The sequence below is a fragment of the Brachionichthys hirsutus genome, chromosome 18, assembly GCF_040956055.1.
Source record: "Brachionichthys hirsutus isolate HB-005 chromosome 18, CSIRO-AGI_Bhir_v1, whole genome shotgun sequence".
Lineage (NCBI taxonomy): Eukaryota > Metazoa > Chordata > Actinopteri > Lophiiformes > Brachionichthyidae > Brachionichthys > Brachionichthys hirsutus.
In genome coordinates, this window is record NC_090914.1 from 8716476 (window position 1) to 8742607 (window position 26132).

Sequence of the window (26132 nt, forward strand, 5' to 3'; positions counted from 1 at the left end):
ACATACACGGACTCAGCAGCGTTCCTCCACGCGCGTCCTGTTGCGCGATCCTGCGACGCGCATTCCAAAGATTCCAAAAAAACGAGCTAACGCCACCACATCAGCTTTATCAGTCCGCGCACAGCTGCCATCTTGACCGCCTCCTTCTCTCAAGTTCTTTATCGTCCAGATAGCATCAAGGCGGAGACCGCGTCCTCAGGGCCGGGCTTGCTGCGCCTCGAAAGCGGGGTGGCGCTAGTGCAACCTGGCTGCACATCTCTGGCACCTGAACGCACCAGCGCGGCGCGACCAACTGCCCCGCACTTCATTCAATCCGCTGCAGCAGCTGTGCGTAATGCAAACGCTCCGAGCCCAGGGAGGGGGAGCGGGGGGCGGCAGATCCTGCCCCATGACTGCAAATTAAAGCGACAGGATGAAGAACCCAGTGACGTCACCGTGTACACATTTACTGTAGGAGTCTCAGCATAATACAACTGGGACTTAAATATGTAAATAGAAAAAGCAGAAGTGATACTATCAGAATATACATTTGATTTGATTTTTTTTAATTGTGCAACGTTAAATACAAGCTTCTACTCTTTTATTTTGTCAGAGTACAAGCTTGTATTTTCCCCTTCTTTTTTTTTTTTAGAATATGTGGACACAGAAAAAGTATCTTCTCAGATCAAGTTGGAAATCTCGGCTTCAGAAAATGTCTCTTTCTCCTCCCACACTAGTTTGTTTTTAGTATTACATTTGTGCAAATGAGCAAAAATGTTCATCAACTCTCAACAAGAACAGACAGTACCCTGAAGTATGCAGTATAATTCCTTTATATGTGAAACACTGTCAGATTTCATTGATTGGTACATCGATGATGACTTTAAAACATCGACCACAGCTGCCAGTCTTTAGGCTTCCACTGGGATAACAGACGATATGCTTTATACTGGGTTTTAATGTAGAGATTAACGTCCATTAACTTTTCTCCCAGCTCTTCCATGGAGTTATAAAACATTTGGCCCACAACGAGTTAAACGCATCGTGACACCATACAGTACATATTATTAATGATCCATAAAGTGCACCATCAAAATAAAAGGCCTTAAGATCGTAATAAATATTCTCTTTACAGCATGTGCTGTTGAGTCCCATTCGGTTTGTGCTGGATAGGAGTGGTTCCGTTTTACAGTTTATCTGGAGTCTGCTGGTTTCGTAGCGCAGTCGACCTTTCCAGAGGTTGCGCCTCACATTTTGTGCTTCGGTCTCCTTCCAGCCAATATTCCTCAGTCTGCATCTCTGTGAGTCGAGATACCGTCCTCTGGAAGGCGAACTTTTCCTCTTCGCCAGTGAAGATGGACAGATTGCTGGCTTCATCCTGGGAAAACCACAGCAGAGTCATTTTAAAGTCATCAGCTCAGCGTGCATCAAGCTTCACTTTAACCCGAAGAACGAGGAGTCAGCCGTTTGATGCCAAAAAAAAAAAAGTCTGAGGTCTCACCCTTTTCAGCCCCAGATCGTCCATCAGAATGTGGCTCTCGTCGTGACTGTGATCGCCGTCGTGGATGAAAATGTCCTCCAGTGGATGATCCGCTAGAATCACCACCCGCACCTGCAGCACCATTCAGTAATTAGACAAGAGCAGAAGTCTGGCACTCCCGGATGCCTGCGGTTGATGCCAGCAGAGAACCTTATGGTCGTAGAAGGTGTCCACAAGCGTGATGAGCCGCCTGGTTGGAGTCTTCTTGTTCAACGTCAGCAGAGGGATGCGTCGAATGAAGACGGTGTCAAACAGCTGGGACATCTCCAGGTAGTCGCTGGCACCTAAAGGCTGTCCCATTCGAGCACAACGTGCATCCAATAAAGATCAGGGCACGACTTAAATCACAAACCAGATGTCACCAGTTCACACTGGATTCGATTTGATCCGAGATATAAATGAAGTGAGAGACTCACTCTGTCACAGAGCTCCTCAAACGTACAGTCTGCGATGGTTCCACATGCCTTGTTCAGACGCACTTTCCTGTTGTTAACATTCAGAACTCGTGGTCGCGTTACTGCGGAGACAGTGCAACATCCACATCAGCTCTAAATGACGCCATCAGCAGAACGGGACCCACTTACTGTCATTCTGCTTAAAGGCCAACTCGTCAAACATCTCGTCCAGACTGGTTTCTGCATTGGCCTCACTGGAGCTGCACATAAAAGTAAAAGGGGAATAATTGTTACGTTCATTACATTTAAACAGAATGATCGTTATTGTCATTGCGTGGACTTCTTACAGGAAGTAGAGTTTTCCAGCAGACGGTCGGTTCCTTCTGCGGTAATCGATCCCGGAGTCCAGACGAAGAGTTTCACAATAATTCTGCACGAGTCAAAAAGAAAAAAACATCAGCGTTTAAAAGCAAAAACAAAAAGAATTCAAAATGCTCGTCTCCTGGTCTCACCTGCAACACAGCAATAAAAGGCACGAAGTTGACTCTCTGCAGCCCGTTTTTATACAAGTCTGAGGAAAAGATTGTTTCTTTATGAACTCTCATCAAAAATATATTATAAATAAGTTACACCAGTCACCACTGACCTTCAGGGGGACGATTGGAAGTGGCCACAACAACAACACCATTCAGAAACAGATTCTCAAAGAGCTGCTTGAGAATCATGGCATCAGCGATATCCGTCACCTGAAATACATGTTACTTGAGAAAAGCACATGTACGAGTACATTTAAAAATGTACTTTAGAAGAACAAAGATACAGTCCTCAGAATGTCCCCAAACATCCTTACCTGAAACTCATCGAAGCACAGCAGGCAGGCCTCCTCACTGATCTCTTCAGCAATTGGAGCAATGGGGTCATAGGATTTGGCCATTCTCCCCACTTTCCTCTTTGGCATACTCTGTTTCAACCGATGGATCCCTTGAAGGCCAAAGAGGAGCAGGAATTAGGTCCGTCTCACTCTGCATCCGCAGCAAAACTTCACACTCACTTTTATGCACGTCCAACATAAAGCCGTGGAAATGGACCCTCTTCTTCTTTTCAGTCTCGACATAAGAATAAAACATGTCCATCACCATAGTTTTTCCTGTGCCTGAAATGACAAGGAGCAGATGAGTTTCAGGAAAACAACAGAAATAGAGTGCATACAGTGAAGCTCTCACCAACATCGCCGTAGATGTAGTAACCTTTTGGAGGTTTTGGTTTTGTGAATAACTGGAAAAAGGGGGGAGGGGGTGATAAAGATCAACAAAAACTATAAGCCAATCAAAATAAAAAGGACAACCAACAACAACAAAAAAAAAAATAGATAATACCTAATCAAAAGATATAAATGTGTATTTGTGGGGCGTTTCACTCTACCTTGGAGAAGATGGACGTCGGCGTGTTGTTGTATCCTCGGAGTGTTCTGTGGAGCTGGTCCAGTTTCTGCAGCACCACTTTCTGGTGCTCATCCTCCCGCAGCGACCCGTCTCTAATCAGCCCAGCGTAGTGATCCAAAGGGCTCCCGAACCCGGTCTTCTCCACCACCGCCTGGGCTTTCCCAGAGTAACCTTCAACAAAATGTTTACAACGGATAGAATAAGATTTCTTGATTTTAGGTATTCAAAGACACCTTGCAATAATAAGAAAGCTGATGTGGCCGGGGACCAAAAATTAGCAAGAAAGAACTAGTTTGACCGCTGGCAGAATAGATTACAACCGAAAAACGAAACGGTAGGGTTGTGTAAATATCAAATATATTGTGTGGTAACAAGTTAACGTACACTGAACACCACAGCAATTTACTGGGTAATTTAACATATGGCTGCCTTGACATTTCAGAAGAAATTAGCGATACAAAACCGAACAGCTGCTTTTAAAATCATCGTGACTCACCAAAAACTGGTCTCACCTCGTCTACAGAGTTCCGTCAAACATCTAAACAACGTTCTGGATGAATATTCCTCTGTTAGAAGACACCTTACACCCAGTAAAGCTGAGGGTGACATCTTTAAAGACAGTGGTACGCGCGCCGCCATCTTTACTTCAAATTCCGTCAATAACTTTATTAACCAACTCAAAACAAACAGTTTTTACTGATGTGTACCAGTAGGGGGTGTAGTTTCATTCAAATCACGATCCCGGGCTTTATTCCAACAAACGGAATTATTCAAAGATATAACGAATGATTATTGATTAATCTAATGTTAATCTATGAAATATCAGAAAATTGTGAATGTTCTTTTTGTCAACCGAAAGTGACAAAGTAATATTTAATTCACAATGATGCAACAATGTCATATGTCAATGTGTATTATCACATCGCAGTTTTAATTATATATATACAGTATATATATATATATTTGTCCCCACAGTTCAAAGTGAGAAGTCAAGCAACAGTGGAATCTTAAAGAATAATATGATAAATAATCTACATTCATACATTTCAGAAGCTTTAGCAAGAAAATGTTTCATTGATTTTTTTATTTAGTTATTATTATTAACAACATTATTCTTGGCCTATTCTCCTCTCTTCTGTTCATATTTGTCCTTATTGTTGCTAAAACCATAAACGACATGTGAGCGTAAAACATTTATAGATGGAATATCCTCACTATAAATCTAATTATAACCTACACAGCTATGAACAGACCAAACATGGTATGAAGGGTGTTACAAGGCTTACAGGCTTGTTGCCATGACAACAGGAGAGCCGTTCTTCCTCTCGGTCTTCAATGGACACACACACACACACACACACACACAGAGACTACAGTGGAATCCACCTTGCTTTGAGCTCCGCCACTGGAGCAGATACAGTTAGGTGTGTAGGGGACACTCCACTGCGTTGGATGGTGAGTGCTGCTGACCGGCTTTTCTTTGTTTTATTTACATTTAATTCTGATAAACCTGCTTAAAATGAGACCTGCGTAAATCTCCTATTGTTATCCCTGCTGCACATTTTCCTTGTAGCTCCGTCTTTATTTTGAAAGAATAGGGTGGAAGCTGTCATCGTAATGCTAATTCATAGCTGGGTAGCCATGGTGAAGTCAATTTCCTCCCACCTCCCCCTCCTCCTGTGCCGCTGCTGAATGCATTAGTCTAATGAGATGTCTGCAGCCTGAGTGCTGAGCAGCAGCAGCGGCGGCGGGCGGCAGCGTGTTCTGCAAAAGGGAACGAAGGAAAAGCTACACAGAATTAGAGGAAGATGGCTTTGCCTGCATTGTTGGGGATTTAGCTTCACCGTTCCTCGCCTGGGATTGGAGAAAAAAGGGCTTGGCTCTAGGGCTTTCACAATAGGAGACAGCAGGTAATAGACACCCCCTCTTCTTGGTGTGTTATTAGTGTAGGATGGAGATGCTGTTTCCTCCAAAGCTAGTGCACGGCTACCTTTTTACGCCAGTTCTTCTGCGCTCGCTGCAGCTCAGCATTCTGCAGTCTCAGCCTCTCTGCTTCCCGTATTCCTTTGCATTTCTATAGCTTGAGCTTGTTCCCTTTGTCTCCAGCTCCAAATGAGTGTACCTGCAGCGGCGTCTCAGAAAGCAGACGGCAACAACAGTGAGATGCAATCAGCCGCAGTGACTCCCTCCTTCATCCCCAGCCAGTCGGGGAAAATCCCGGGCAGGAAGCGAGGGAGACCTCCGCTCCGCAATGTCGCCAAGATGGATTTTCCAAACCGGTATCCAGAGTCGCTCCCTCCGCTCAAAGTGCCGAAGAAGAGGGGGAGAAAGCCAGGCTTCAAGGTCAGCCACTTTGGCGGGGGCGGCATTAGATTGATGTGTGAGTGCAGTGTGTTTAAAAATGCATGTGTGTACCGACAGGCGCAGACACACATGCTCCATGCCGTTCAGAATTTGTGGTAGTTGACATCTGCTGTAGGTACGGGACACAATGTGGGACAATTCCAGGTCTGAAGGGCGAATATCTGACTAAATTATCCCTAAATTCCCAACACTTAGCATAAAACTTGGAGATTTAAATTACATTATCCACCATCAGCATCCCAACAGGATTCAGTTGATAAAGGACGCGCTTAAAATAGCGACGCAAATACTTCCTTCTTCTGCAGCTCAAGCCGAGGATGGTGATGATCCCGTTGGCCATCTCCCCACCCAGCAGCACCCCTGAGCCCGATATGAGCTCCATTCCACAGGACGCCGCCACCATCCCCCACTCTGCCACGCCCCAGGTGCTTACAGGTGGGTCACTGAACGCTCCGTGCCAGCGAGCATTAATAGTAGCCCTTATGTTTACAATCTGGTCCCGATTGGCTGACCGGACACTTCCTGTGTTTTCAGTCTGCATCTACATCAACAAGCAGGCCAACACGGGCCCCAACCTGGACAGGAAGAAGATCCAGCAGCTCCCCGACCACTTCGGGCCCGACCGGCCCTCTGTGGTGCTCCAGCAGGCCGTCCAGGGCTGCATCGACAGCGCCTTCCAGCAGAAGACGGTGTTCACACTCCTCACGCAAGGATACGGCGGAGAAAAAATATCAGGTGTTGTACAAAGACCTTGATTTGTTCAGACAACATCAGCAAAGATTTCGCTCGTAGATTTGTGAGAAATTGTCCCCCCCGTTTCGCTCTTCCAGCCACGTTTGACGGGAAGCAGCACCTTCTCAGCCTCCCAGTGGTGAACAGCATCGACTACGTGCTCCGCTTTCTGAAGAAGCTCTGCCGCAGCTTGCACTCTGAGAACCTGTTCAGCGACGAGCTCATTGCCCAGCACAGTGGTGGCTCCTACCACTCAGATGGTACTCCCAAATGTTCCGTCGGTCAAACCGAAGCTGCCGCTTCTTCCAGCTAATTCTCCCTCTGCCCCTCAGCCGAGACATCGATGGTCGACGGCTACCATTTAGACCAGCCCGAGGGCAAACGCTACCCCATGGACCCTGGCGATTCTGCCTTCAACACCATAAGTTCGTCCTACGCTCCGAAGTCCTCCTTTGGGTTTCGTTCTTCGCAGCAGTTCTCCAACGGCTCGGCCTCCATGAGCATGTGCCGGCCGTCGTCGGCCAATCCCAGCACGTTTCCAGAGAGCAACAGGACAGGTGGGAAACCCTGAATTGATAAAAGCCAGCGTTGTTTAGGTTGATTTCTGTAAGGGACAAAATGAAAGTTCCTTTCTTTCTATTATGTTCCATATTTAGGCTATAATGCATCTTCAGAGCACCAGGAGTCCAAGGCACCACCTAACAAGGACCCGACCACCTGGACTGTGGAAGATGTTGTCTGGTTCATTAGGGGCGCAGACCCTCATGCTCTCAGCCCCCATGCAGACGTCTTTAGGAAGCATGTAAGTCTGCATGAGGCCCCTTTTCCATTGGATCTGTACTCTAAACTGTGCACAGTTCATGCTAACTCACTTCTTTCCTTTGGGTTTTCACATGACCACACCAGAACCCGGGGACTGTGCGGTGGGCAGCATGTGGTGTATAAACCAGCTGCATTATGTTGTTGACAGACTGTGTTTCTCCTGCTTCTCCCAGGAGATCGATGGAAACGCTTTGTTGCTCCTGAAGAGCGACATGATCATGAAGTACCTCGGGCTGAAGCTGGGGCCGGCCTTGAAGCTTTGCTACCACATCGACAAACTAAAGCAGACTAAGTTTTGAAAACCGTCTCAGACAGTAGATCACTCGTTTAAATCCAACGGCCCGTTCGACTGTGAGACGATGAGGGTAAATGCTGCATCCCCCAAAAGTAAGACGAATCACTGCCTTTTGTCTGCCAGGAAAAGTAGAGCAGGTTTTACACTCATAATGAGCGGATAACAGCACTGAAATATCCGTGTAAAAAATCAGCAGGGGTGTGGCCCAAGTATGGCGCTAATTTATGTAAGGGTCCACAAAGTACACGCATGCAGAAACCTGTCAGAATAACGATATACAATATGAGTTCATTACCACCATTAGTCTTATGGTTTATTACATTTCGTTATTTATATGCTGTATTTATTTTTTACATGTCCTCCAAACTCAATCGCTGCCATTAAACTGGAGCCTGGTTGAGTTGAAGCCCGTTGCCCGCGGTGACGATCCAAGGTAACATTGGAGCGGCTTCTTCAAACAAATATAGCAACAGCAGCCAAGACAGTAACCCATGGCGAAGGCGGCCCCTTGTATTGACGAGGCTTCCTGAGAAGTATCATGTTTGCCACTTGGGGATAACATAAGTAGAAACGGCAGCCATTTTCCTTTGATTTGTTTTTTAATTCTAATTTGAATATTTAAAAAAAAGTATAATCTAGACTGAACAGCCTACATAGTAGCTCTCTTAATATATATAAAGAAAAAATTGTGAACGTGATATATTTATGTTTAAATATGCAAAATTGTTACATGGCAATTATCTCCATAGAGGGTTCATGTACACTCGTTTTTAACATTCCTACGTTTCTATCGTGCACCGGTGTTGACACAAACGACACCAAAGCTCATTTGACAATAAAAAAATGTTACTTTGAGAAAACCTAAATGAACATGTAAATGGGTATATATTATAGTATTGCTTTTGTACGCCACTTTAAGTGTACAGTATGCATCCTTTTTTAATCAATTAACCTTTGTAAGTGAATGCTGATGCAAAGACATGTAAGCCATGCCTAGCTAAAGGTGTTTTATTTTGAAAATCACTATGCGTATGGGTTTTAAAGAAAGCTGATTGGGTCAATATCCTCTGCTGGTGCTAAAGTTATCAATGTATCCGTGTTTGTGATATGTAAAATAATATGATGTGTATATTGTACTGTATGTGTCTATTAAATGAAGAATTACTCAGCGGTTTCTTCATCAATCTGGGTTTTTATTCTAGTAGCCACATCATCGGTTGTGATTGAGGATTTATTTGAACCTGTTTTTGAGGTTGAAGGGATCCGTATTTGGATGTGGGTCCACTCTGAGGATTACTTTAGCTGGTGCTGGTTCCTCAGAGAGATCATACCTCAGCCAAGGCTGCAAAGAGTCCCATGACAGTTTGACCCTCATTAACTGACTCACTGACCATGAAATCATCCCAGCAGAGTCTTAAATCCCATTGATGTCAACCTTAGTTTGATATTATTCCAGTGAAATAATCCTGACGATATAACGGATCGCCCCTTGGGTCTTAACCTGCCTCTCAAAGACAAAACAAAGAAGAGCCACCAAGCTCTGTTCTGAGTCATCCTGCTGACAGACGAGCAAAAGCGTAACCTCCAGGAGGACATTTCATAACTGGCCAGACAAAACAGCCAACTTTTGGAGGCACATGGAGCCGTGTGGATCTATTTAGAGGTTCTTGGCATTAAAATATTTAGGGCTTATGTCATCACCGATGAGTCACGATGAAATATGGGATGGCTCTTGTGCTCGGGCTTCTGTTGACACTCTTTTTCGTCCCCGGTCATACAAGCATCTTCTCGGTATGTTTACTCTGTCATTGTGCGATCGGCCGTGAGTTTTTTTCTGTTTGTTTACAACATATTCAAAAAAACAAACTGTTTTGAATGGATTTCAATTGGATTTTGAAAAGGGACAAGGAAGCCAAGAAAGCATCGACTGGATTCTAGAGTTGATCCAGATCTTCTTCTTTAATAAAAAAAAAAAGTGAGATAAGGTATATTTAGATATTTTACAAGAGCCTCAAAAGGAGTTAATACCGTGTATTACTTCCTTGGAAGGCTAAGAATATTCCAAGGACACTGTGTCTTGCGATGTGAAATCTATGCCCCCCCCCCCCCCCCCCTTTACCAGAATTTACTGCTGCAGTGGAACTACAGGTAATCCTTCTGATGCTCATTGTCTGTCTAAATGCAACTGATTTAATGAGATTCAGATTTCACAGATGCTTCTTTTTAAGTGTTAATCATTCTCTTGCCTCTGAATATCTATCGGAAGGCATTGGAGCTGCTGCTTAAAGGCAGTGATAATATATTTCAGGCGATCATTTATGAGTAGATCTGGCTGTGCATGGCTATGCTTCTCAGGTTTCTACTGCAGTGGAGGACGTCTGCGTTCTCTGAGTACGTTTGAGCTAATTTATTGATTCAGCTTGGAGCTAACCGTCTGTCAGGGCAGCACGGTGGCCCAGCGGTTAGCGCTGTGGCCTCACAGCAAGAAGGTCACGGGTTTGAGTCAGACTTGCGGCCTTTCTGTGTGGCGTTCTGTGTCTGCGTGGGTTCTCTCCAGAGTTCTCCGGGTTCTCCGGGTTCTCCGGCTTCCTCCAAAAACGTGTAAATTAGGTGAATTGGTTACGCTACATTGCCCATAGGTGTGAATGTGTGTGTGTCTGTCTTTGTGTGGCCCTGCAATGATCTGGCGGCTTGTCCAGGGTGTACCCCGCCTCTCGCGGCTTGATTTCATAAAGATCTAAATCTTAAAATGTTCTTGACCGGGTCTGAAGCTTTAAGCGGTCAGAGGGAACCCCACAGTACCCCAGGTTGGGGTCCAAACCCAAAGCCTTCTACTCATGAGGCCACAATGCTATAATGCTGCACGTTGTGATGCCCCCTATAAATAAAATATGAAAAATGTCTCTTCATCCTAATGCCGCTCACAGGACCAAAACATCCCCCTTGGATTTCTGTTACCAAAATGTTCCTGATGATGAAATGTCCGGCTGATCATCATCATCATCATCACGATGAAGGTTATAATAACGTAACAGGATCCCAGCTGAGCCCAAACCGAGCGGCGGCAGAGCATCACTGAACTTATCAGGCTGTGATGCGCACGGGTGACGCCGCGCTTTTGTAGTCGCAGAGCCCAATACTGGCGTGGGATCGGTCCCTGCTGCGCCTCATCTGGAATAGCGACGGAGAATCCACTAATTTCTTTAGCGGCTGGGTTTTTTTAAGGAGAGGAGTAGAAAATAATCCCTCAGGGACCAACGTTTTCCATCGGAAGAGGGTTTTCTGTACTTTGCAGAAGCCACAGCAGATTTATTCCGATCAATCACCAAATACAGGCGGCAATAAGGTAAGTGCGTTGTCTGCAGATGTTGGATTTTTCCGATTATAGATGGCGAATACGAATGTGTGTGTGGCACGCATTATTCTCCATATTCTCCATCTGTGGTTGAAGAGGGATCAGCTCACTGCCTGGAGACAAGCAGAAAAACAGGAATAAAACAGCTCGGGCTCTTTTGACGCAAGATTTGCGCAGTTAATTGGCCTTCATGCGCCACCGCCGTGGCTGTGCCGGAAGCTGCCTTTTCGTATGAAAACGGCTCTGTTTGACATTTGTGACGTTGTCTTTCCATGCAAAGACGTGACGAGGCGCAGGACGGGGGGGATCTCGCCTGAAAACAGCCACTGCGTCGTTTCCATCGGAATGCAGCAGCGGCGGCTGCTCTGCGCGCTCGCACGCAGGAGGCTGCGCGCTCTGACGGCAGTAAACGCGGACGGCATTGCCCAAAGCGTGGAATAAAACGAGCACCTTGCTCGGAGTCGTTGCTCTTAAACGCCGCATGATGGTCGAGCTGGTTTCAGCGTTTCTTCTGCGGCGTGAGCAATTTGTGCACAAATATTTGTCCTCAAGGTCATTCGCTGTGACCCGCTTTTGGGATTAAACCCAAAACCCGTTCTGATAATTACCAATCGAGCCGGGCTGGACGGGTTGTGTATGTGGCGCGCCAGAAGCTGCACTTTGCACTGATTGAGGTGGTTTGTTGCGGAGCGCCTGAACCAATGCGCGCCCAGCCTGCTGCTGCTGCAGAGATGTGGATCAAGTGTTGGCGGTGGATTTCCCGCAACGCCACGCACGACACGCCACGGCCTGGTTTTTATTAATTGTGTATTGGGGAATTGATTCATCCTTGGCCACTCATGTCATCCGCCACACCGTGAGTCAATAGTTGATGGATTTCATGATATGCAGGGGTGTCTCTAGGAGCTTTTTTATTGGTGCCCGTGCCCCAGAATTAGCCATTTTTTTACGCAGATCTTGCACCGCAGAGAAGAGTCTCTCTATTCCGCCGGTGTTTATTGACAATGAATACAGTATTTGCAGTATAATGCCGTGTTCTCCAAGCAAAATGAGGGAGGACATATTCCACAACAGCATTGGTGTCTCGTGTGAAGTTTTAAACACACACACACACACACACACATCCTACACAAGGATACAGCGCCAACCTTCGCTCCTTGTTACATGGCGGTTGCTCTCTCTCCTCCCTCTGCTTAGAGGAAAAGGAGCTAACGCTGGTAGTATCCTCGTAGTTGGTCACACACACACCTAAAGGGTTATGATGATCACCTTTCTGTCACGCCTTTGTACGATGCAACAATCTGTCGTTGATTCGAGCCTACAAACGGTGTTCTGTTTGGCTGCGTGGCAGTAAAATCTCACGTTTGATTTGTTCAGCTTGCTCATATCGAGATGTTGTTCATAATCCACAACGACGAGGGCCGAGGTGTGCATCTCACAAACTGTTTGGAAAGTGCCTCGAGATAAATGACGTTGCAATTTATGTATCATACAGAGCTAACATTTTCTTTAATTTTGTGTTATAAGAAAATGATTCTTTATTATTATTACTCTAAATGAATCTTCTGCCAAACAGAGGAGATTAGGAGACTTGAATGGGGCACGGCAGATTAACACGGGGCCGTATGCCCCAGTAAAATGGGCCTGGTGGCGCCCCTGATACAAACACACAGTTCCAGTTATATCTGGCCCCTGGTCTTTGTATAGCAGTGACTTCCCAAACAGGAATTGTCTTTGCTGTCGCACTGAGTTTATTGAACAGCGCTTGCAGTGGAAAGCTGAAAGCAGCGATCGAACATTTGATGAACTGCCCTGACAGGGACAATCCGGGTCAGCGCTGCTCGGGCCACAGACGGGCACAAACAGGATGGATGGACAGAAATAGACCATGAGCACCAGGGAAAAAAAGCACACATTCTGCACTCGTTTTTGAAGAGGAAATAAAAAATAGCTCTGCTGCGCTGCGGAGTTTCACGCATAGGTAAACGCATTACTCACGTGTTCTTGCACCACAGGAACCATGGGAAAGCAGAACAGCAAGCTGACTCCTGAGGTGATGGAGGATCTGGTGAAGAGCACAGAGTTTAATGAGCATGAGCTGAAGCAGTGGTACAAAGGCTTCCTCAAAGACTGTCCAACTGGCAGGCTGAATCTGGAGGAGTTTCAGCAGCTGTATGTCAAGGTTTGTGTCAGCGATGTCTTCATCCTGCGCCGCTTGTCAACGTTTATTGCTGTCCTAAAAAAACTGCTGCCGTTACAAAATCGTGTCATGAATCATTGAGCACGCCTCTGCTACATTTGCAGTTCTTCCCTTACGGCGATGCATCGAAATTTGCACAGCATGCCTTCAGAACCTTTGACAAAAATGGAGACGGAACGATCGATTTCCGAGAGTTCATCTGCGCTCTCTCCATCACGTCCCGCGGTAGCTTTGAGCAGAAGCTCAATTGGGCCTTCAACATGTATGACCTGGATGGTGATGGCAAAATCACCAGGGTGGAGATGCTGGAGATAATTGAGGTAAGTGATTGCCAAATGATTCCGCCCTCGCTGATCCGGGGGGGGGGCAGCTCTGGGGCTAACGTCTCACCGTACCTAACCCTCAGGCTATCTACAAAATGGTGGGCACTGTGATCATGATGAAGATGAACGAGGACGGTTTGACACCAGCGCAGAGGGTGGACAAGATCTTCAGCAAAATGGATAAGAACAACGATGACCAGATCTCATTGGACGAGTTCAAAGAGGCGGCGAAGGGCGACCCGTCCATCGTGCTCCTGCTGCAGTGTGACATGCAGAAGTGAGCCCTCGCTGCTCACCGCCGCCCTCCCCGTCTGTCATCCACGCACACGGGACGGCGGCACGTTCAACGCAATCATTAGGTTCTCTGCCATTTCCACAGGAAAAAAAAACAACAACAACAACAAAACAATGCCTGGACTATTTTTCAATGGACTCGCTTCTTGTGGTCGTATGCATGAGAATGTTAAAAAGCTGAATCATTTTGAATATAGCTATAAGATATCATTCATTTTGCAGAAGATGTGATTTGTGCACAGTAACCCCGTCCATTCTCTTTCGCCATTAGCTTGTCTACCAGTGGAGCACTGCATTCAACTATGTCCCTGCAGTATTTAGGATCCCCAGTGTTGACTGCTGCAACTACTGTACGCTTTACATAATAGCAACGAAACAATAACTCCTATGATAATTGTAACTGTCTCTACTATCCAGACTTGTTGGAGAAACACGGAGACGTTTTCACATGATGGAACCAAGAAGAGTAGGTTCTTTGCATGCATATATTACGTGTCAAAAAATATAATCTCTTACCTTTTACATCTTTAGGTGGCTATAAAAGAGAAACCCTCCAGAATTCATTTAGTATTGTTGCATGGGATGTACAGTATGTGACTCGCCGGCCCTCCATTAGTCCACCTCCCGTAACGTGGGAGCAAGCTTCCCTCGATTTGATCCACGCATGCGAGTTGCTTTGAAAGGACTTTTGGGTTGCAGTCTCAAAAGAAGAGCTTTCAGGTTGTGTCACTTTTTTTTTTATATATATATATACTTCTGGGATGAGGAGAAATATATTTATGGAGCTGAATTCCTTTGATTAATTTATTCTACTGTGGCACTTACTGCAGAAGAAAAGCTAAAACGATCGCAGTAATTAACAGGCACAGCACTCGTGCATTATGCGCCACAATGATCCAAATTTGACTGAAGTCTTTACATATCAACATGTTTACAGAAAGGAAGCAAATTGATTTCAGTCTTTTGACCTCGTTGCTAGGAGCTTCCTCTCGAGGCTCCTCTTCAAATGCAGCACGTATTTTTACTGCAATCCTTCTTTATGTAAGGATAAACTTGAATTGAAAGGTCTTATCTTCCAATTATTCCAACAATTACTGAAGATGCACGACCCCCCCCCCCCAGAGTTTGACAGAGCTTTTCAGTGCGAGACGGGATGATGATGATGATGATGATGATTCGGAGCTTGTCAGTTTTGTTTTCCTAATTTTTTGTGGCTATGCAAGAACGGACTGAGTCTGCTTGTGGCAGAGGCGCTTCACTGTTTTGTCTGTAACATAACTGAAACCGACCCTCGCATAATTAAAACGAATGTCTGTATTATTTCTACCTTTCAGTCCAGTCACTGTGTCAGATTCTTGGTCCTGTAAATGTTTATATCAAATATGAAAAAGTCATCATGCAAGTGGCTGTATTCTTTTATACATGTGGCATGTGTTGCACCCAAAAAAAATATTTATGTAGTGATTAAAATGAATAAACCATCAGCAGGCTTTTTCAAAAGAGACTGTCTAACAGGCGTGATCAATGGAAACAACCACAGAACAACCAGGGTCGTCCAGGGTCGTCCAGGGTCATCCCCCCGCTGCCTATTTCGGATAAGCGGTTAAGAAGATGAATGAATGAATGAAGGAAACTTAACAAATTGCGAAAAGGCTGAGTAGAGGTTCACATAGTAAAGTGTATTATACATTTATAACATGCAACGTTAGCACAATTATTTTAAAAAGTGCAAATATGACTCAAATCTATCAAAGATTTTGTATGAAAGCATATCAATTAACACCCCTGCCCCAAACGCTTTCTATTCTGTACACTCACGCACCTCGTCAGCAGAACGCAAGCGCCAAACGATGAGAGCACAAAGAGTTGCATAGATCAACACAGCCACACAAACATTTTCATCTGCTTTGGAACAAGCAGATGAATCCTGCTCATGAAATCATTTAGGATGAATATTTAGATTTTTATGTTCAAGACAAACGTTGAGTCTGCTGTTTGCAGCTCTACAGATCAAAAACAGCCTCAAGATTCACTTTTCATTTATATTTCCTTACACATTGATGAGCTCATCCCAGAAACCAGTCATAAACAGTCACACTGAAGATAACAGGCAGCGACTGATCACGCGAACCAGTTAACCATCTTCTTCTTCTTCGCTTTGAATTCTCTCTGGATCCTGGAGCTGGTGAATTTTGATTAAGCTGGTTCTGGGCAGATGACTGAGAAGCACACACAAAGATTAGCATCTGATCAGTTACCGATCAATAGTGACACTGTGATTAAAGCCTTTCTGGAAACAACAAGACTAGATCAAATGGCGGTGCAGCTGATCAAAGCCCAGCAGCTCGCTCCGGATCATTTCAACACAAATATTTACAGTTTGTTTTTACAGCTTGATGACTAAGTCCTTTGGCGAGATCAAATTGGTGTTGTCTGCAATTAAGTCACTAAATCTCTTGGTATATTGAGAAGAATTAGAAGTTATATTCATAGTACTCTTATGAAAACCTGCTATTATTCGTAAATTTCTACCTATATTTCGTATTGTAATATGATCTGGGCAAGTACATTTCCTCGTTATCTCAAAAAAGTATTTGTTCGCTTAGCAACCTTTTCAAATCATGATGCAAGGAGGAGAAGAAGAAGAGCACCACCTGATGTTGAGGGGGGTGATGAAGACGAACTGTCGAAGGTGCTGCCGCTCTGACAGCTCCAGCAGGAGATCCAGAGATCTCCTGCGATTGCGCATATCCTGAATAGAAGAAAGAAAGAAAGCTCATTCATGAAAGCGACTGGAAGCCAAAACCATGTGTGCGTGTGCATGATGAATATTTCCATTCACTCACCATGAAGACGTCAAATTCATCGAGGCACCTGAAGGGAGATTCGGTGATCTCCCACAATGACAGCATTAAGCAAATGGTAGAGAAGGAGCGTTCGCCACCAGACAACGACTTTGCGTCGCAGACGCCGCCGCCGCCGCCGTCGTCTCTCCCCGGCGGGTTCACCTTCACCAGGACAGACGTGCGTTTTAGCGTTTTCTCCATGAGTTAAAAAGATGTTTGTCAAAACTGACATGAATGAGGTAAACCAGAAGAGCTGCTTGTCAGTATTACGTAAGAAAAATAAAATAAACAGACGTACGGAGATTGTGAGCGTTTCATTGTTGTGGTCAAACGCCATCGAGCCGTCGCAGTCCATCTTCGTCAGAAAGTTATTAAAGTATAACTTGCATCTGACAGAGAGAGACCTTGATGTAGAAAAAGAGCCAATCAGACAGCAGAATGAACTTCCCAAACCAAACATGAATCCGATATTTGGAAGTGTTTCCCATTAAAGGCTATTTACCTCCGCAGGACTTTATATCTGTTCTGCCGGTCTAATATGATGTTATTGAGCTGCCCGATGAACCGCCGCAGATCTCGCACTTGGTTGGTTGTCTTTCTGTAGAGCTTTAGAGCCTCGGCGTACTCCCTGGTGAGGACAAAGGAGGACACGGCCTTTATGTTTCTTACTCCACAGTCGGGGCAGAAGAGGATTTCTTGATAGTAGAATAATCAAAACATGCAGAACCTCTGACAAACACATTTGAAACAGAGACACAAGCATGAAATCCTTCAGAAGGTAGAATTCACCTGTCGCAGAAATCAAAAGAGAACTTTTAATAATAGCTCTGGATTAGTGAAACAGATTCTAATCTATAATCTAATCTGTACCAAGGTTTCTCCAGGAGGATCTAACTCATTAAACTATTCATTCATCCAAAGTGGGAAGTGCTCCTCACCGGACCACCTCCTCCGGCTTGCCGTAGTTGCTCTCGTACACCTTGACTTTCGTCTGCAGCTGAGTGATTTCCGTGTCAATGCTGCTGGCGCTCCGGGTTACCTCCTGCGGCTCCAGACCGATCTCTTTGGCTTTGGCCAAGTATCCCTGTCATCACACGTGAGCCCGGATGACAACTGTGAATTTTGCTGCGTTCAACCGGAAGCTAATCTGTCAACTCCGTTACAGCTTTGTCCAAATCATCGGCTGACGTGTCAAAGACGAAACTAAATCAGTCAAACCTCACCCAACATCCTATTCACTGCCCTGGAAGCAGAATTAAAGGTCGTTGGGTTCATCATAGGTGACCAGGAAGTCAACAAAATAATGCATGTAAAATCAGAATCAGGAAGAGTTCAAATTCTTATTTCAAACTGCCGCAGAGTTTCTCTCCTTAAATGTGCCAGATTCATTTCATAAGCATCATTCTGGGAGAAATAAATTGGGATCTCAGGGCTTCTGGAGACTTGGAGTACAAACTTCACAAACACTGAGTGGACTAATAGTCCAGAAATGTTTGTTGGTCAAGCTGAGAAAGGAAAAGGTGTAAAACTGAATAGCACTCGTGATATTCTACAAGCCCTCTGAGCGTGTAAGGTGTGGTTCTTCTTACCTGTAACTCTTCTTCTTTTTGGGCGAGGTCACTTCTCATAGTTTGGAGGCTTTTTTCATGAGCTCCGAGCTTGGTTTCCAAAATCTTGGATTTTTGTTTGTATTTTGCAAATTCAGCTTCCAGCTTCAGCTGCTCCTCCTTCGGGTAACCAAACAATAATCAATACACAGTACATGCATATATAAATATTCACATCCTCAGTGAACATATAAATGCATTCACATTAAAATAATCCAGCATAAATAAAGTATATTTTAAACAAAGCTCTGCTGTACCTTTAACGGCTCCATGTCTTCTGTGATCAGATCGATCTGCTCTCTGACTGCTTGGCACTTGGACTCTACATCCTTGGCCATTCTTTGGCGGTTGTCCAGTTCAGACTTTGCTTCAGAAACGGTCAGCTTTTCTGCCTCGATCTTCAGTCGGTTCTCTTGGGCGGCTGCGTCCTGTAATGGATATTTGAGGGGGTTCGACCTAGGTTTTGATCTCCAGCCTGTTTTGAAGGAAAACAAATATAAACTCTATTTACCAATGAGCTGACGTCATCGATTTGCTCCTCATTAGCCAGCTCCAGCTCGATGATCTGTGCCTTGTTGTGATTCACAGAAGCCTACATTCAAAACATAAGAGACAGTTTTCAGTTTATATTCAAAGGTCTGGAATTAGGATGGTCGGTTGAATCCAGGGTTTGGGTTTGACAGACCAGGATCTTCTTCTGGCTCGTGATGGTGCTCTTCAGCTTGCTCTCCATGCTCCGGATGTCATCGGACACTGAGGCGCTGTGGAGCTGAAACCTGGATAACTGGTCCCGGTAGTTTTCCAGCTCCGACTCCAACACACTGGGAGAAGCAAGATTGGTTTTAAATCACAGCAACTATCCACACCATCTTAAGTTCATCACATTAAATAAATAAAATAATTAAAACCGCAAAAACATAACCTCCTTGGTGCAGGTAATGATCAAAAGAGGTGCAGAAAGTTACCAGATTTCAGCCTCGAGATCCCCGCTGAGATATTTGGCCATGGTGAAGTCCGAGGCGTAATACCGGTTTGGGTACACATGATCTCCCTCAACGGTGAAAGCTTCCCGGCAGTTTCTGGGTGGCTTTCCTTGCTGCATCACCTTCCTCGCTTTGCTTTTGTCCTTTTACATGAAACGGGTCAGGTGACAAATGAAGAAAAAAAAAAAAACATCAGTCAAAAAGTGGCTCCGCATTGAATGATTAATGCATACTAACTTTGATAAATAAAATGGATTCAATCCCCCTCATGTCGATTAGGCAGTTGAGGATGACTGGCTCCGACGTTGTGATCAAGTCCACAACAGATGGATAATCTGGATGATATGCCTTCCTACAGAAGAACAAATCAAAAGTCTCAAACGTGGAAGTCAACGAATACGAGGACGCTGCTGTTGCTGGTTGCTGACCTTTCATCAACGTCGTAAACTTTGTCAGAAAAAGTGCTGACGATGATGAGGGGCCTGCTGTCCTTTGGACAAAAGCGAGACATTAGCTCTTGGAGAGTCTTTTCGTCCCTGTGGTTGTCGCAGCAGAACGCCTTGATGAAGCTCCGCAGACAGGACTCCACGGCGACAGCCAACGAGGGATCCTTCAGACTGATGCACACCCCTGAGGTTGAACACCGATTGTCAGCTTCAACGTGCATTTATGTGAATTCACTGTCTTACTGCACATGTATGATTGTAAAGTAGAATTAAAATGCTGGACTATTGGCTAATTAATGAAACTAGACTACATGATGTGAGATTTGACATCTTATATAATAGTGAAATTAAAAGACAAACAGTCGTCACCAATTGGACCGATGGGCTCCTTAATAAAGTGTCCTTCAGCAGATGCCTCAGCAATGGCAGTCAGCAGGTCAGGTATGTAATCGCCAAAGCGCCTCAGCTTGTTTGAACGACTGGCAAGGAGTTGATCTCTTCTCTTCAGTTTGGACATGCACAACCTGTGGATGTCCCGTTCCTCCGATCTAAAGGAACATGCCTTGATCAGGAAGTGTTGCCATGCTCTTATACGGCAGAATCTACCTCACCGGACGCACCTGAGCTTCTCCTGCTCTTCCTTCCCTTTGAGGACAGCCTGGTGTTTGTTCTCGATCTCTTCATTCAGCTGTGCGCACGCTTTCTCGAGCTCTGCGAGCTGATCTTTCAGCCTGGATACTTTCTCCTGCTGGTTCTTATACTCCGACGGTTCGCCGCCGATCATGCTCGCGCTGCAGTAAAGAGAGGAAGAGGCTGAACGCATGCATTGGTTGGAATGAGGCTTAACTCCTCCACTCCCTTACCTTGCTTTTGCCATTCCCTCCAGAAGAGTCTTTTGCTCCTGCTCTGATTGTTTCAGTTTGTTCAGAGCCCGAAAATAAGCAAGCTATAGAAAAGATAACGTCCCATAAACCACTATATATTGTGCATTCAGGAAATAAGATCAATCTTTGCACGGACGTATCACCTCCTGTTCCTTGTGAGCTTTCTTACTGATCTTTATTTCCTGTTTCAGCTTGACACTCTCCCCCAATAGAGACGCTTGTTCCTCTCTCAGACTGTCAACTCTTCTTTTCATGCCCTGAAGCCGATTTTCTACATCTGGGATTTTCCTCTGGTTGAAATAGAAGAGGGAAGTACTTTAAAATCTAAACCTAGCATCTGGTAAAAGTCTTCCTTAAACAGGACCCAATCCCATCACTCGCCTTACAGAGCTGAAGGTCATCCTGATATTTGGAATTGCTTTCCTCCTTTTCCAGATTCTCTTTCACCTGCTGTATAAACTGCTGCTTCTCTGTGACCTGAAAGGGATTTAAAATGATCACAATGCATCTTTAACACAGAAGAACACTCTAAATAATATATATATTTTACAGTTTTGTCAGATCAGCTCTTACCAAACACCATGCCATCGTTTTCTTCAGATTCTCCAAATCCAGCTTCATCTCATTGAGAGATGACATATTCTCGTACCTCTCTTTTGTTCGTAGAAACCGCTGCTTCAGTTCCTTGAGAGCCTGAAAACAAAAACGTGTAAGCTTAAATTTTAGTTCACATTATTCGGGTCAACGTCAAATTCTTTGCGTAGGAAAACGTTGGACTGCATTAAAAGACTCCTCCCACTGGTTTTAGCTACAAATAAATATCACACATGAAGTAAATCCTACCCTTTTTTTAATGTGTTATGTGACTAAAACTATTTGTACATTCCAACGCCTACGTTTCAAGTGATGCCGTACCTCCTCCTGTCTCTCAACCTGCTGTCCTGTGATTGTTTTAGTCTGTTTGATGTGGACGTAATCTTTCTTCATCTGGTCCAGTAGAGTGGCCTTCATGAAGAACTACAGAAAAGCATACTCATTGAAACACGCGGAAATAAAAACGTTGGCTTCAAAGCTCAGAAATAAGATAGCAGTGCAGTACTTTATACTTCTCCGATTCACTTTTTGAATGCAGGAACTGTTTACTCATTTCTTGACTGAGGATGGACACAGGGTTGTCCAGCTGCCAAACAAACAAACAAAGAAAGAAAACAAGTTGCAAAAGCTTCAGGTTTCACTGACAGGAGAAGCAAAATAAATTCTGCACATTAAAGTTCAGTAAGGAGATTAAAAGCTGCAGGACGAGAACATTCATGTAAGTACCTGAATGTTGAAGTGTTCCAAAATGGCCATCAACTCTTCCTTCTTGTTAGAGATTAGCTGTCCTAAAATACAAGACACACGAGAAACATTTTAAATCTTTGCTCCGTTTTAGCAATCTTTCAGTAAAACGTCGAACAAACGTCCGGAGCCACTAGTGAGGGCTGAGCAGTCGTCGTCTTCACTGCTAGAGAAGATGGCGACTAGTTTAAAAGAAGAGCAACCAGAAAACAAATGAACAGATTACAGTTTGCGCGCCTCAATCAGATGAAGTGTTGTCGAATGCTTTTACCTTCAGGAATCAGGAAGTGTCGGTTGATAATATCTGAATTTAGAATTTTTGGTTGAATTGTTCCTTTAATGTTTCTTGATTAATGAAAAAAAAAACTGGATACATTTGAATTTCAGACTGTTGCATAAAACAATATAATATTACATTTCCACTGATTTGTGACATTAAATATAAAATACTTTACTAAATCAAGAAGATCATCTGCTGTTGAATCTGAAACCCTTCATAGAACTGCGTTCACATCTGATACGCCCAACGTGGTAAACAGATCACAAGGTCAGTTAGAGTTCAGGCGGTAACCAGCCTGCAAGGCTATTTGTATAGCACTTAGCCACAACAGGGTGATTCAAAGCTCTTTACATAAAAAAAATACAATAAAAGCATCAAAACAATCCATGAATTGCATTTAAATAAAATAGCATAAGAATGACATAAAAATAAGAAAACATTAAGGTGTTAAAAATGTATGTCAGAGCAGTAATTCAGTTCCTACAACGAAACATTTACAACCGGTGTCAAACATCAGTCCACGAGCGCATTAAAAACATTTACATTTACGCGCGAACGGATGGCATCACATAAAATGCAGGCATGCCAGTTTTAAAGAGGAACATTCTTGATGAAGAGTGAAGAATATTCACAGCTTGGAGGGATGAAGGTCTGACTGAAGCGCCATTAATCCCAATCGTTTATTGGACAAATCGGGGAAGGTTTAATGAGACTTGGACACAGCACAGACTCAAAAAGCAAAAGTACCTGATTTACTCTTCAGCCTGCAGGTTCGATTTCCATCACTAGAGATCCGGTGCTCAACTGAGATGCAGCTGCCGTAGACGTTGCTTCTATAAGCGTCCGGGCCTCTGTTGGTCAGGTTTACTGTAATATCAGCAGTACTAGAAAACACACAGCACCAAAATGACATGCTAAGAAATGACAGTATTTATATCACGCTAACAAGGATTACACGGCCGTACTCATTGAGGACTTACCTTTCGCCGATCTTCACAAAATCCTTCAGTGATATTCCTCTGTTGGTGAAAGTTGCTATTCCTCCAAGGCCGACAATAAGAGCTGTCAGGATCGCAGTTTTCCCACCTGAGAATTAAAGGAGGAACAGAACAGAAGAGGGAAATCACTGCATTTAGCAGATGCTGCGTGTCCAACATGCATCCGTCAGCCATCAAACGCTACCTTCCAAGGAAGCAACAAAGAAAATAGGAATTCCAGAATCCAGGCTGCCTGCAATTCACCTACAACCAAACTACTGTACTTTTGGCTTGTCCTTTGCATCGTCCTCGCCAACACCAGCCACTCTCATCATGTCCTCCCTCACTACGTCCATGTATCTTCTCCTGGGTCGTCCTCTCTCTCTCTCTCTCTTTCTCTAACGTCAAATGACATTTAACGATTGGGCTCTTACTTCCATTGCTGCCAACGATGAAGTTCACATTGGGCCCAAACTGGCACGGGCCAAGCAAACGATGACACATGAAATTCTTGACAGTGATGCTTTCGATGAGGCCGATATCTCCCTTGAAAAACAGAAAGAGGGCAATATACAGCCGATGCAGAGGAATTGAGAGGAGATGGTGCTTTGTGGGGGGAATTACTCACTGCGGCGCCGTGAGGGACGCAGCTGGACGAAGGCCTCTGGTGTCTTACGTCCTCTGGCACGTCTTCAAGAGTCAACCGAAGTTTCTTCACAGCCTTCCCATCACAGATCGTTTTGCTTTTCCTCTTACTCATTTTGAAACAGGTTGCTGAACCCAGAGTTTGCGCTTGGTTAAACGTCTCATTACATTGACTGGTCCGTGGTTCTAATGAGAATGTGTCGTCAAAGAGCAGACACGCTCACATTAACATGTTTTTGCAGAAATTTGTGTCACAAATTATTTATTTATTTATTTTTACATATTTTTGAGAGAACGAATGGTGTTAAAACCGTGTTAGTGACAAAACAGAGTAGTGCAGTGGATTGGAGCTTGCCTTTACTAAAACGCAAGCCTTGACTTAGTCTGTTGCACGTTAAAACCAGATAGACAACTATTTTTGAAGTCATGCATTGTCATACGTGCAACAAAAGCTTCAATAGCCCATAAAGCATTTTTGACACATGAGTCACAGGTTTTCACGAGTTAGAAGGCAGGCTATTATAGGATTATAAAATGCAGTGACAGACTAACGACAAAGAGCCTTACTATATCAAAATATATTTAAAAAAAAAACAGGTTTCCAAAGGTGAACAGAGAAGAATGGGGCATTGTAGCAATAACCTAAAAGCAGGTAGCAGGGGTTACTACAGGTTGACTTTAATATGTTCCCATACTTAAACCACGATCAATAATAATCCTACTTCCAAATATTTTATGAATGAATATAGACAGCTATGAAACCTTTTCAGCAGAATGTTTCCAGTCTGCCAAATCACCCCCCCCCCCAAAAAAAAGGATATCTGGCAAATAGCTTCACTGCAACTGGTGAATTTAAAATGACCAAGTAAACTTGTACATCATTAAAACTAGTTCGTTATACTTTACTTACCACAGGACAGCGTGCGCGTTCTGTGAAGAGGCCTCCTGAGTACTGAGACTACCGAGGCGAGGTGAACTCTACCTGCGGGTGTAACGTGTCTAGCAGGAGTGTGATTGGATCAGCGCTCATTAGGTATGGGTGTGTGCGTGCGCGTTCCTGTCACAAAAACGTTCTGTGCTCGTCCACATAGCAGTTCACAGCTCGTATAAAGTTCCCATTAAAACAAGCGTAACCTAAAGATAAAAATAAAAACTTGGAACCACCTGCTTCTCTCATTGACTCCTGAATACGCGTGCCACCGGAGGGTTTAAAGGTTCGCGTGAATGCGCGCCTCCGGCTCTGACCGCAAGCTGAGTCGCCTCTAGGAACTATGCGGAAAGCGTCTCGCGTTCTTCAGGTTGGTGCAAACAGATGCGCGTTACGCAGATGCGGGATTATTCCTTTCACACCCGTTCAGAAGTGACAAGATGTGCGTGCGTGTTCCGGATTGTTTTCTGCTGTAATTACGCTGCGTAATTTGGAGTTTCCACAAGGACGCCGGAGGCAAAAGTGACTCCCGTCTCATTTTTATTATTTACAGTGTGGAGGATTTGCTCAAGCGGCAGACGGATTTCTTTAATTATAGTATGAAAGCGGAAAATTAGATTTAATCTGTAAATATTTGATTCTTCCTTGGTTGGCAGTTCAGATTCATAACCTGAAAAGTGCATCGAGTCGAGGCCCAACAGTCCATCTTGTTCAAATAACACAAATTACTTTTTAGCATACTGTAACCTGAAGGCAACATTTTTTATGACGCACATCCTGTTGTGCGTCAAATGTATCTGCATTTTTTTATTTGGAAATAATTCAAATGGCAACACATCAAGGATGGAACAAACATTTCCTCTGGAAAAACCCGTTCCCTTTCTCGCCTGTCTCTGGCATGGCAGGCTGCACATATTCACATACGAGTAACACAAGGTATTTGTTGGATACCGTCCATCTTGACTCTCCAATCACAGAGCTCGAATTGTGTCCATTTAAAATGAAATTTCCAGTGTTTTCTTAATTGAGCCCCAAATCACCATAGGTGAAGTTTCAGCATGGGACCCCCCCCCCCCCCCCCCCCCCCACACACACACACACACACACACCTGCAACTGAAAAGTGAATCCCCTGAAAGAGCTGTGATGGTGATGAATATATTTATTGGATGGAATGTTGGAGTACAAGTACAGTCAAACAGTAGCATGTGTTACAGTACAAATACAGTCAAACATCCTGTCTAAGAGGAGCATTTCAAAAAAGCCCTTGCGGTCTTGATTCCGTTGAAAGTCCTTTGTACATAAATCATCGAGATTTAACAATACCAATTGTTAAATGTAAATTCCTATACTTTTGAAACATTTCCTTTCAGTGTTTTATAGAAATATTTTAAAAGGCTATTTGTCTGATATTAATGCATCTAATTTTTTTGCTTTGCAGGTGTGTTGTATAGCCTC

The 26132-nt window shown here is 44.2% G+C and overlaps 4 protein-coding genes across 4 annotated transcripts; 2 read left to right on the forward strand and 2 right to left on the reverse strand.

The window, feature by feature from the left end:
* Positions 1 to 815: 815 nt before the first annotated feature.
* On the reverse strand, positions 816 to 4001 carry afg1la (AFG1 like ATPase a). The gene is made up of 13 exons (XM_068752006.1): positions 3869 to 4001; positions 3337 to 3527; positions 3138 to 3189; positions 2966 to 3067; positions 2765 to 2895; positions 2561 to 2660; positions 2427 to 2485; positions 2262 to 2344; positions 2104 to 2174; positions 1936 to 2036; positions 1670 to 1810; positions 1481 to 1591; positions 816 to 1357 (listed from the first exon to the last, which is right to left on the reverse strand). The coding sequence occupies exons 1-13, from the start codon at positions 3993 to 3995 to the stop codon at positions 1166 to 1168; spliced, it is 1461 nt and encodes a 486-aa protein (XP_068608107.1). The 5' UTR covers positions 3996 to 4001; the 3' UTR covers positions 816 to 1165.
* Positions 4002 to 5468: 1467 nt separating this feature from the next.
* LOC137907983 (sex comb on midleg-like protein 4) lies at positions 5469 to 7573 on the forward strand. Its single transcript, XM_068752347.1, has 7 exons — positions 5469 to 5699; positions 6026 to 6155; positions 6255 to 6455; positions 6551 to 6712; positions 6785 to 7009; positions 7109 to 7254; positions 7448 to 7573. The coding sequence occupies exons 1-7, from the start codon at positions 5469 to 5471 to the stop codon at positions 7571 to 7573; spliced, it is 1221 nt and encodes a 406-aa protein (XP_068608448.1).
* A 5371-nt stretch (positions 7574 to 12944) lies between these two features.
* Positions 12945 to 13728, forward strand: LOC137908063 (visinin-like protein 1). The gene is made up of 3 exons (XM_068752425.1): positions 12945 to 13106; positions 13229 to 13444; positions 13531 to 13728. Exons 1-3 carry the CDS (start codon positions 12945 to 12947, stop codon positions 13726 to 13728), a joined length of 576 nt encoding a protein of 191 aa, XP_068608526.1.
* Positions 13729 to 15172: 1444 nt separating this feature from the next.
* On the reverse strand, positions 15173 to 23862 carry smc6 (structural maintenance of chromosomes 6). Its single transcript, XM_068752128.1, is given in 26 exon segments — positions 15173 to 15960; positions 16396 to 16493; positions 16588 to 16749; positions 16886 to 16991; positions 17090 to 17215; positions 17526 to 17671; positions 18177 to 18314; positions 18452 to 18622; positions 18706 to 18786; positions 18880 to 19015; positions 19160 to 19320; positions 19415 to 19529; positions 19606 to 19807; positions 19993 to 20171; positions 20244 to 20377; positions 20438 to 20569; positions 20651 to 20797; positions 20889 to 20984; positions 21081 to 21200; positions 21423 to 21524; positions 21607 to 21687; positions 21828 to 21889; positions 22873 to 23009; positions 23106 to 23211; positions 23537 to 23648; positions 23731 to 23862. Coding segments are annotated over 26 exon segments (3267 nt in total). The 3' UTR covers positions 15173 to 15875.
* Positions 23863 to 26132: the final 2270 nt, after the last annotated feature.

Excerpts from the sequence above, each read along its gene's own strand:
- LOC137907983 (XM_068752347.1), top strand. The coding sequence starts at position 5,469 with ATGAGTGTACCTGCAGCGGCGTCTCAGAAAGCAGACGGCAACAACAGT. Across the intron at positions 6,156-6,254 it reads CACGCCCCAGGTGCTTACAG|TCTGCATCTACATCAACAAG; the intron begins GTGGGTCACTGA and ends CTGTGTTTTCAG. Across the intron at positions 6,713-6,784 it reads TGGCTCCTACCACTCAGATG|CCGAGACATCGATGGTCGAC; the intron begins GTACTCCCAAAT and ends TCTGCCCCTCAG.
- LOC137908063 (XM_068752425.1), top strand. The coding sequence starts at position 12,945 with ATGGGAAAGCAGAACAGCAAGCTGACTCCTGAGGTGATGGAGGATCTG. Across the intron at positions 13,107-13,228 it reads TTCAGCAGCTGTATGTCAAG|TTCTTCCCTTACGGCGATGC; the intron begins GTTTGTGTCAGC and ends CTACATTTGCAG. Across the intron at positions 13,445-13,530 it reads AGATGCTGGAGATAATTGAG|GCTATCTACAAAATGGTGGG; the intron begins GTAAGTGATTGC and ends CCTAACCCTCAG.
- afg1la (XM_068752006.1), bottom strand. The coding sequence starts at position 3,995 with ATGGCGGCGCGCGTACCACTGTCTTTAAAGATGTCACCCTCAGCTTTA. Across the intron at positions 2,486-2,560 it reads TTCCAATCGTCCCCCTGAAG|ACTTGTATAAAAACGGGCTG; the intron begins GTCAGTGGTGAC and ends TCTTTTCCTCAG. Across the intron at positions 1,592-1,669 it reads ACACCTTCTACGACCATAAG|GTGCGGGTGGTGATTCTAGC; the intron begins GTTCTCTGCTGG and ends ATGGTGCTGCAG.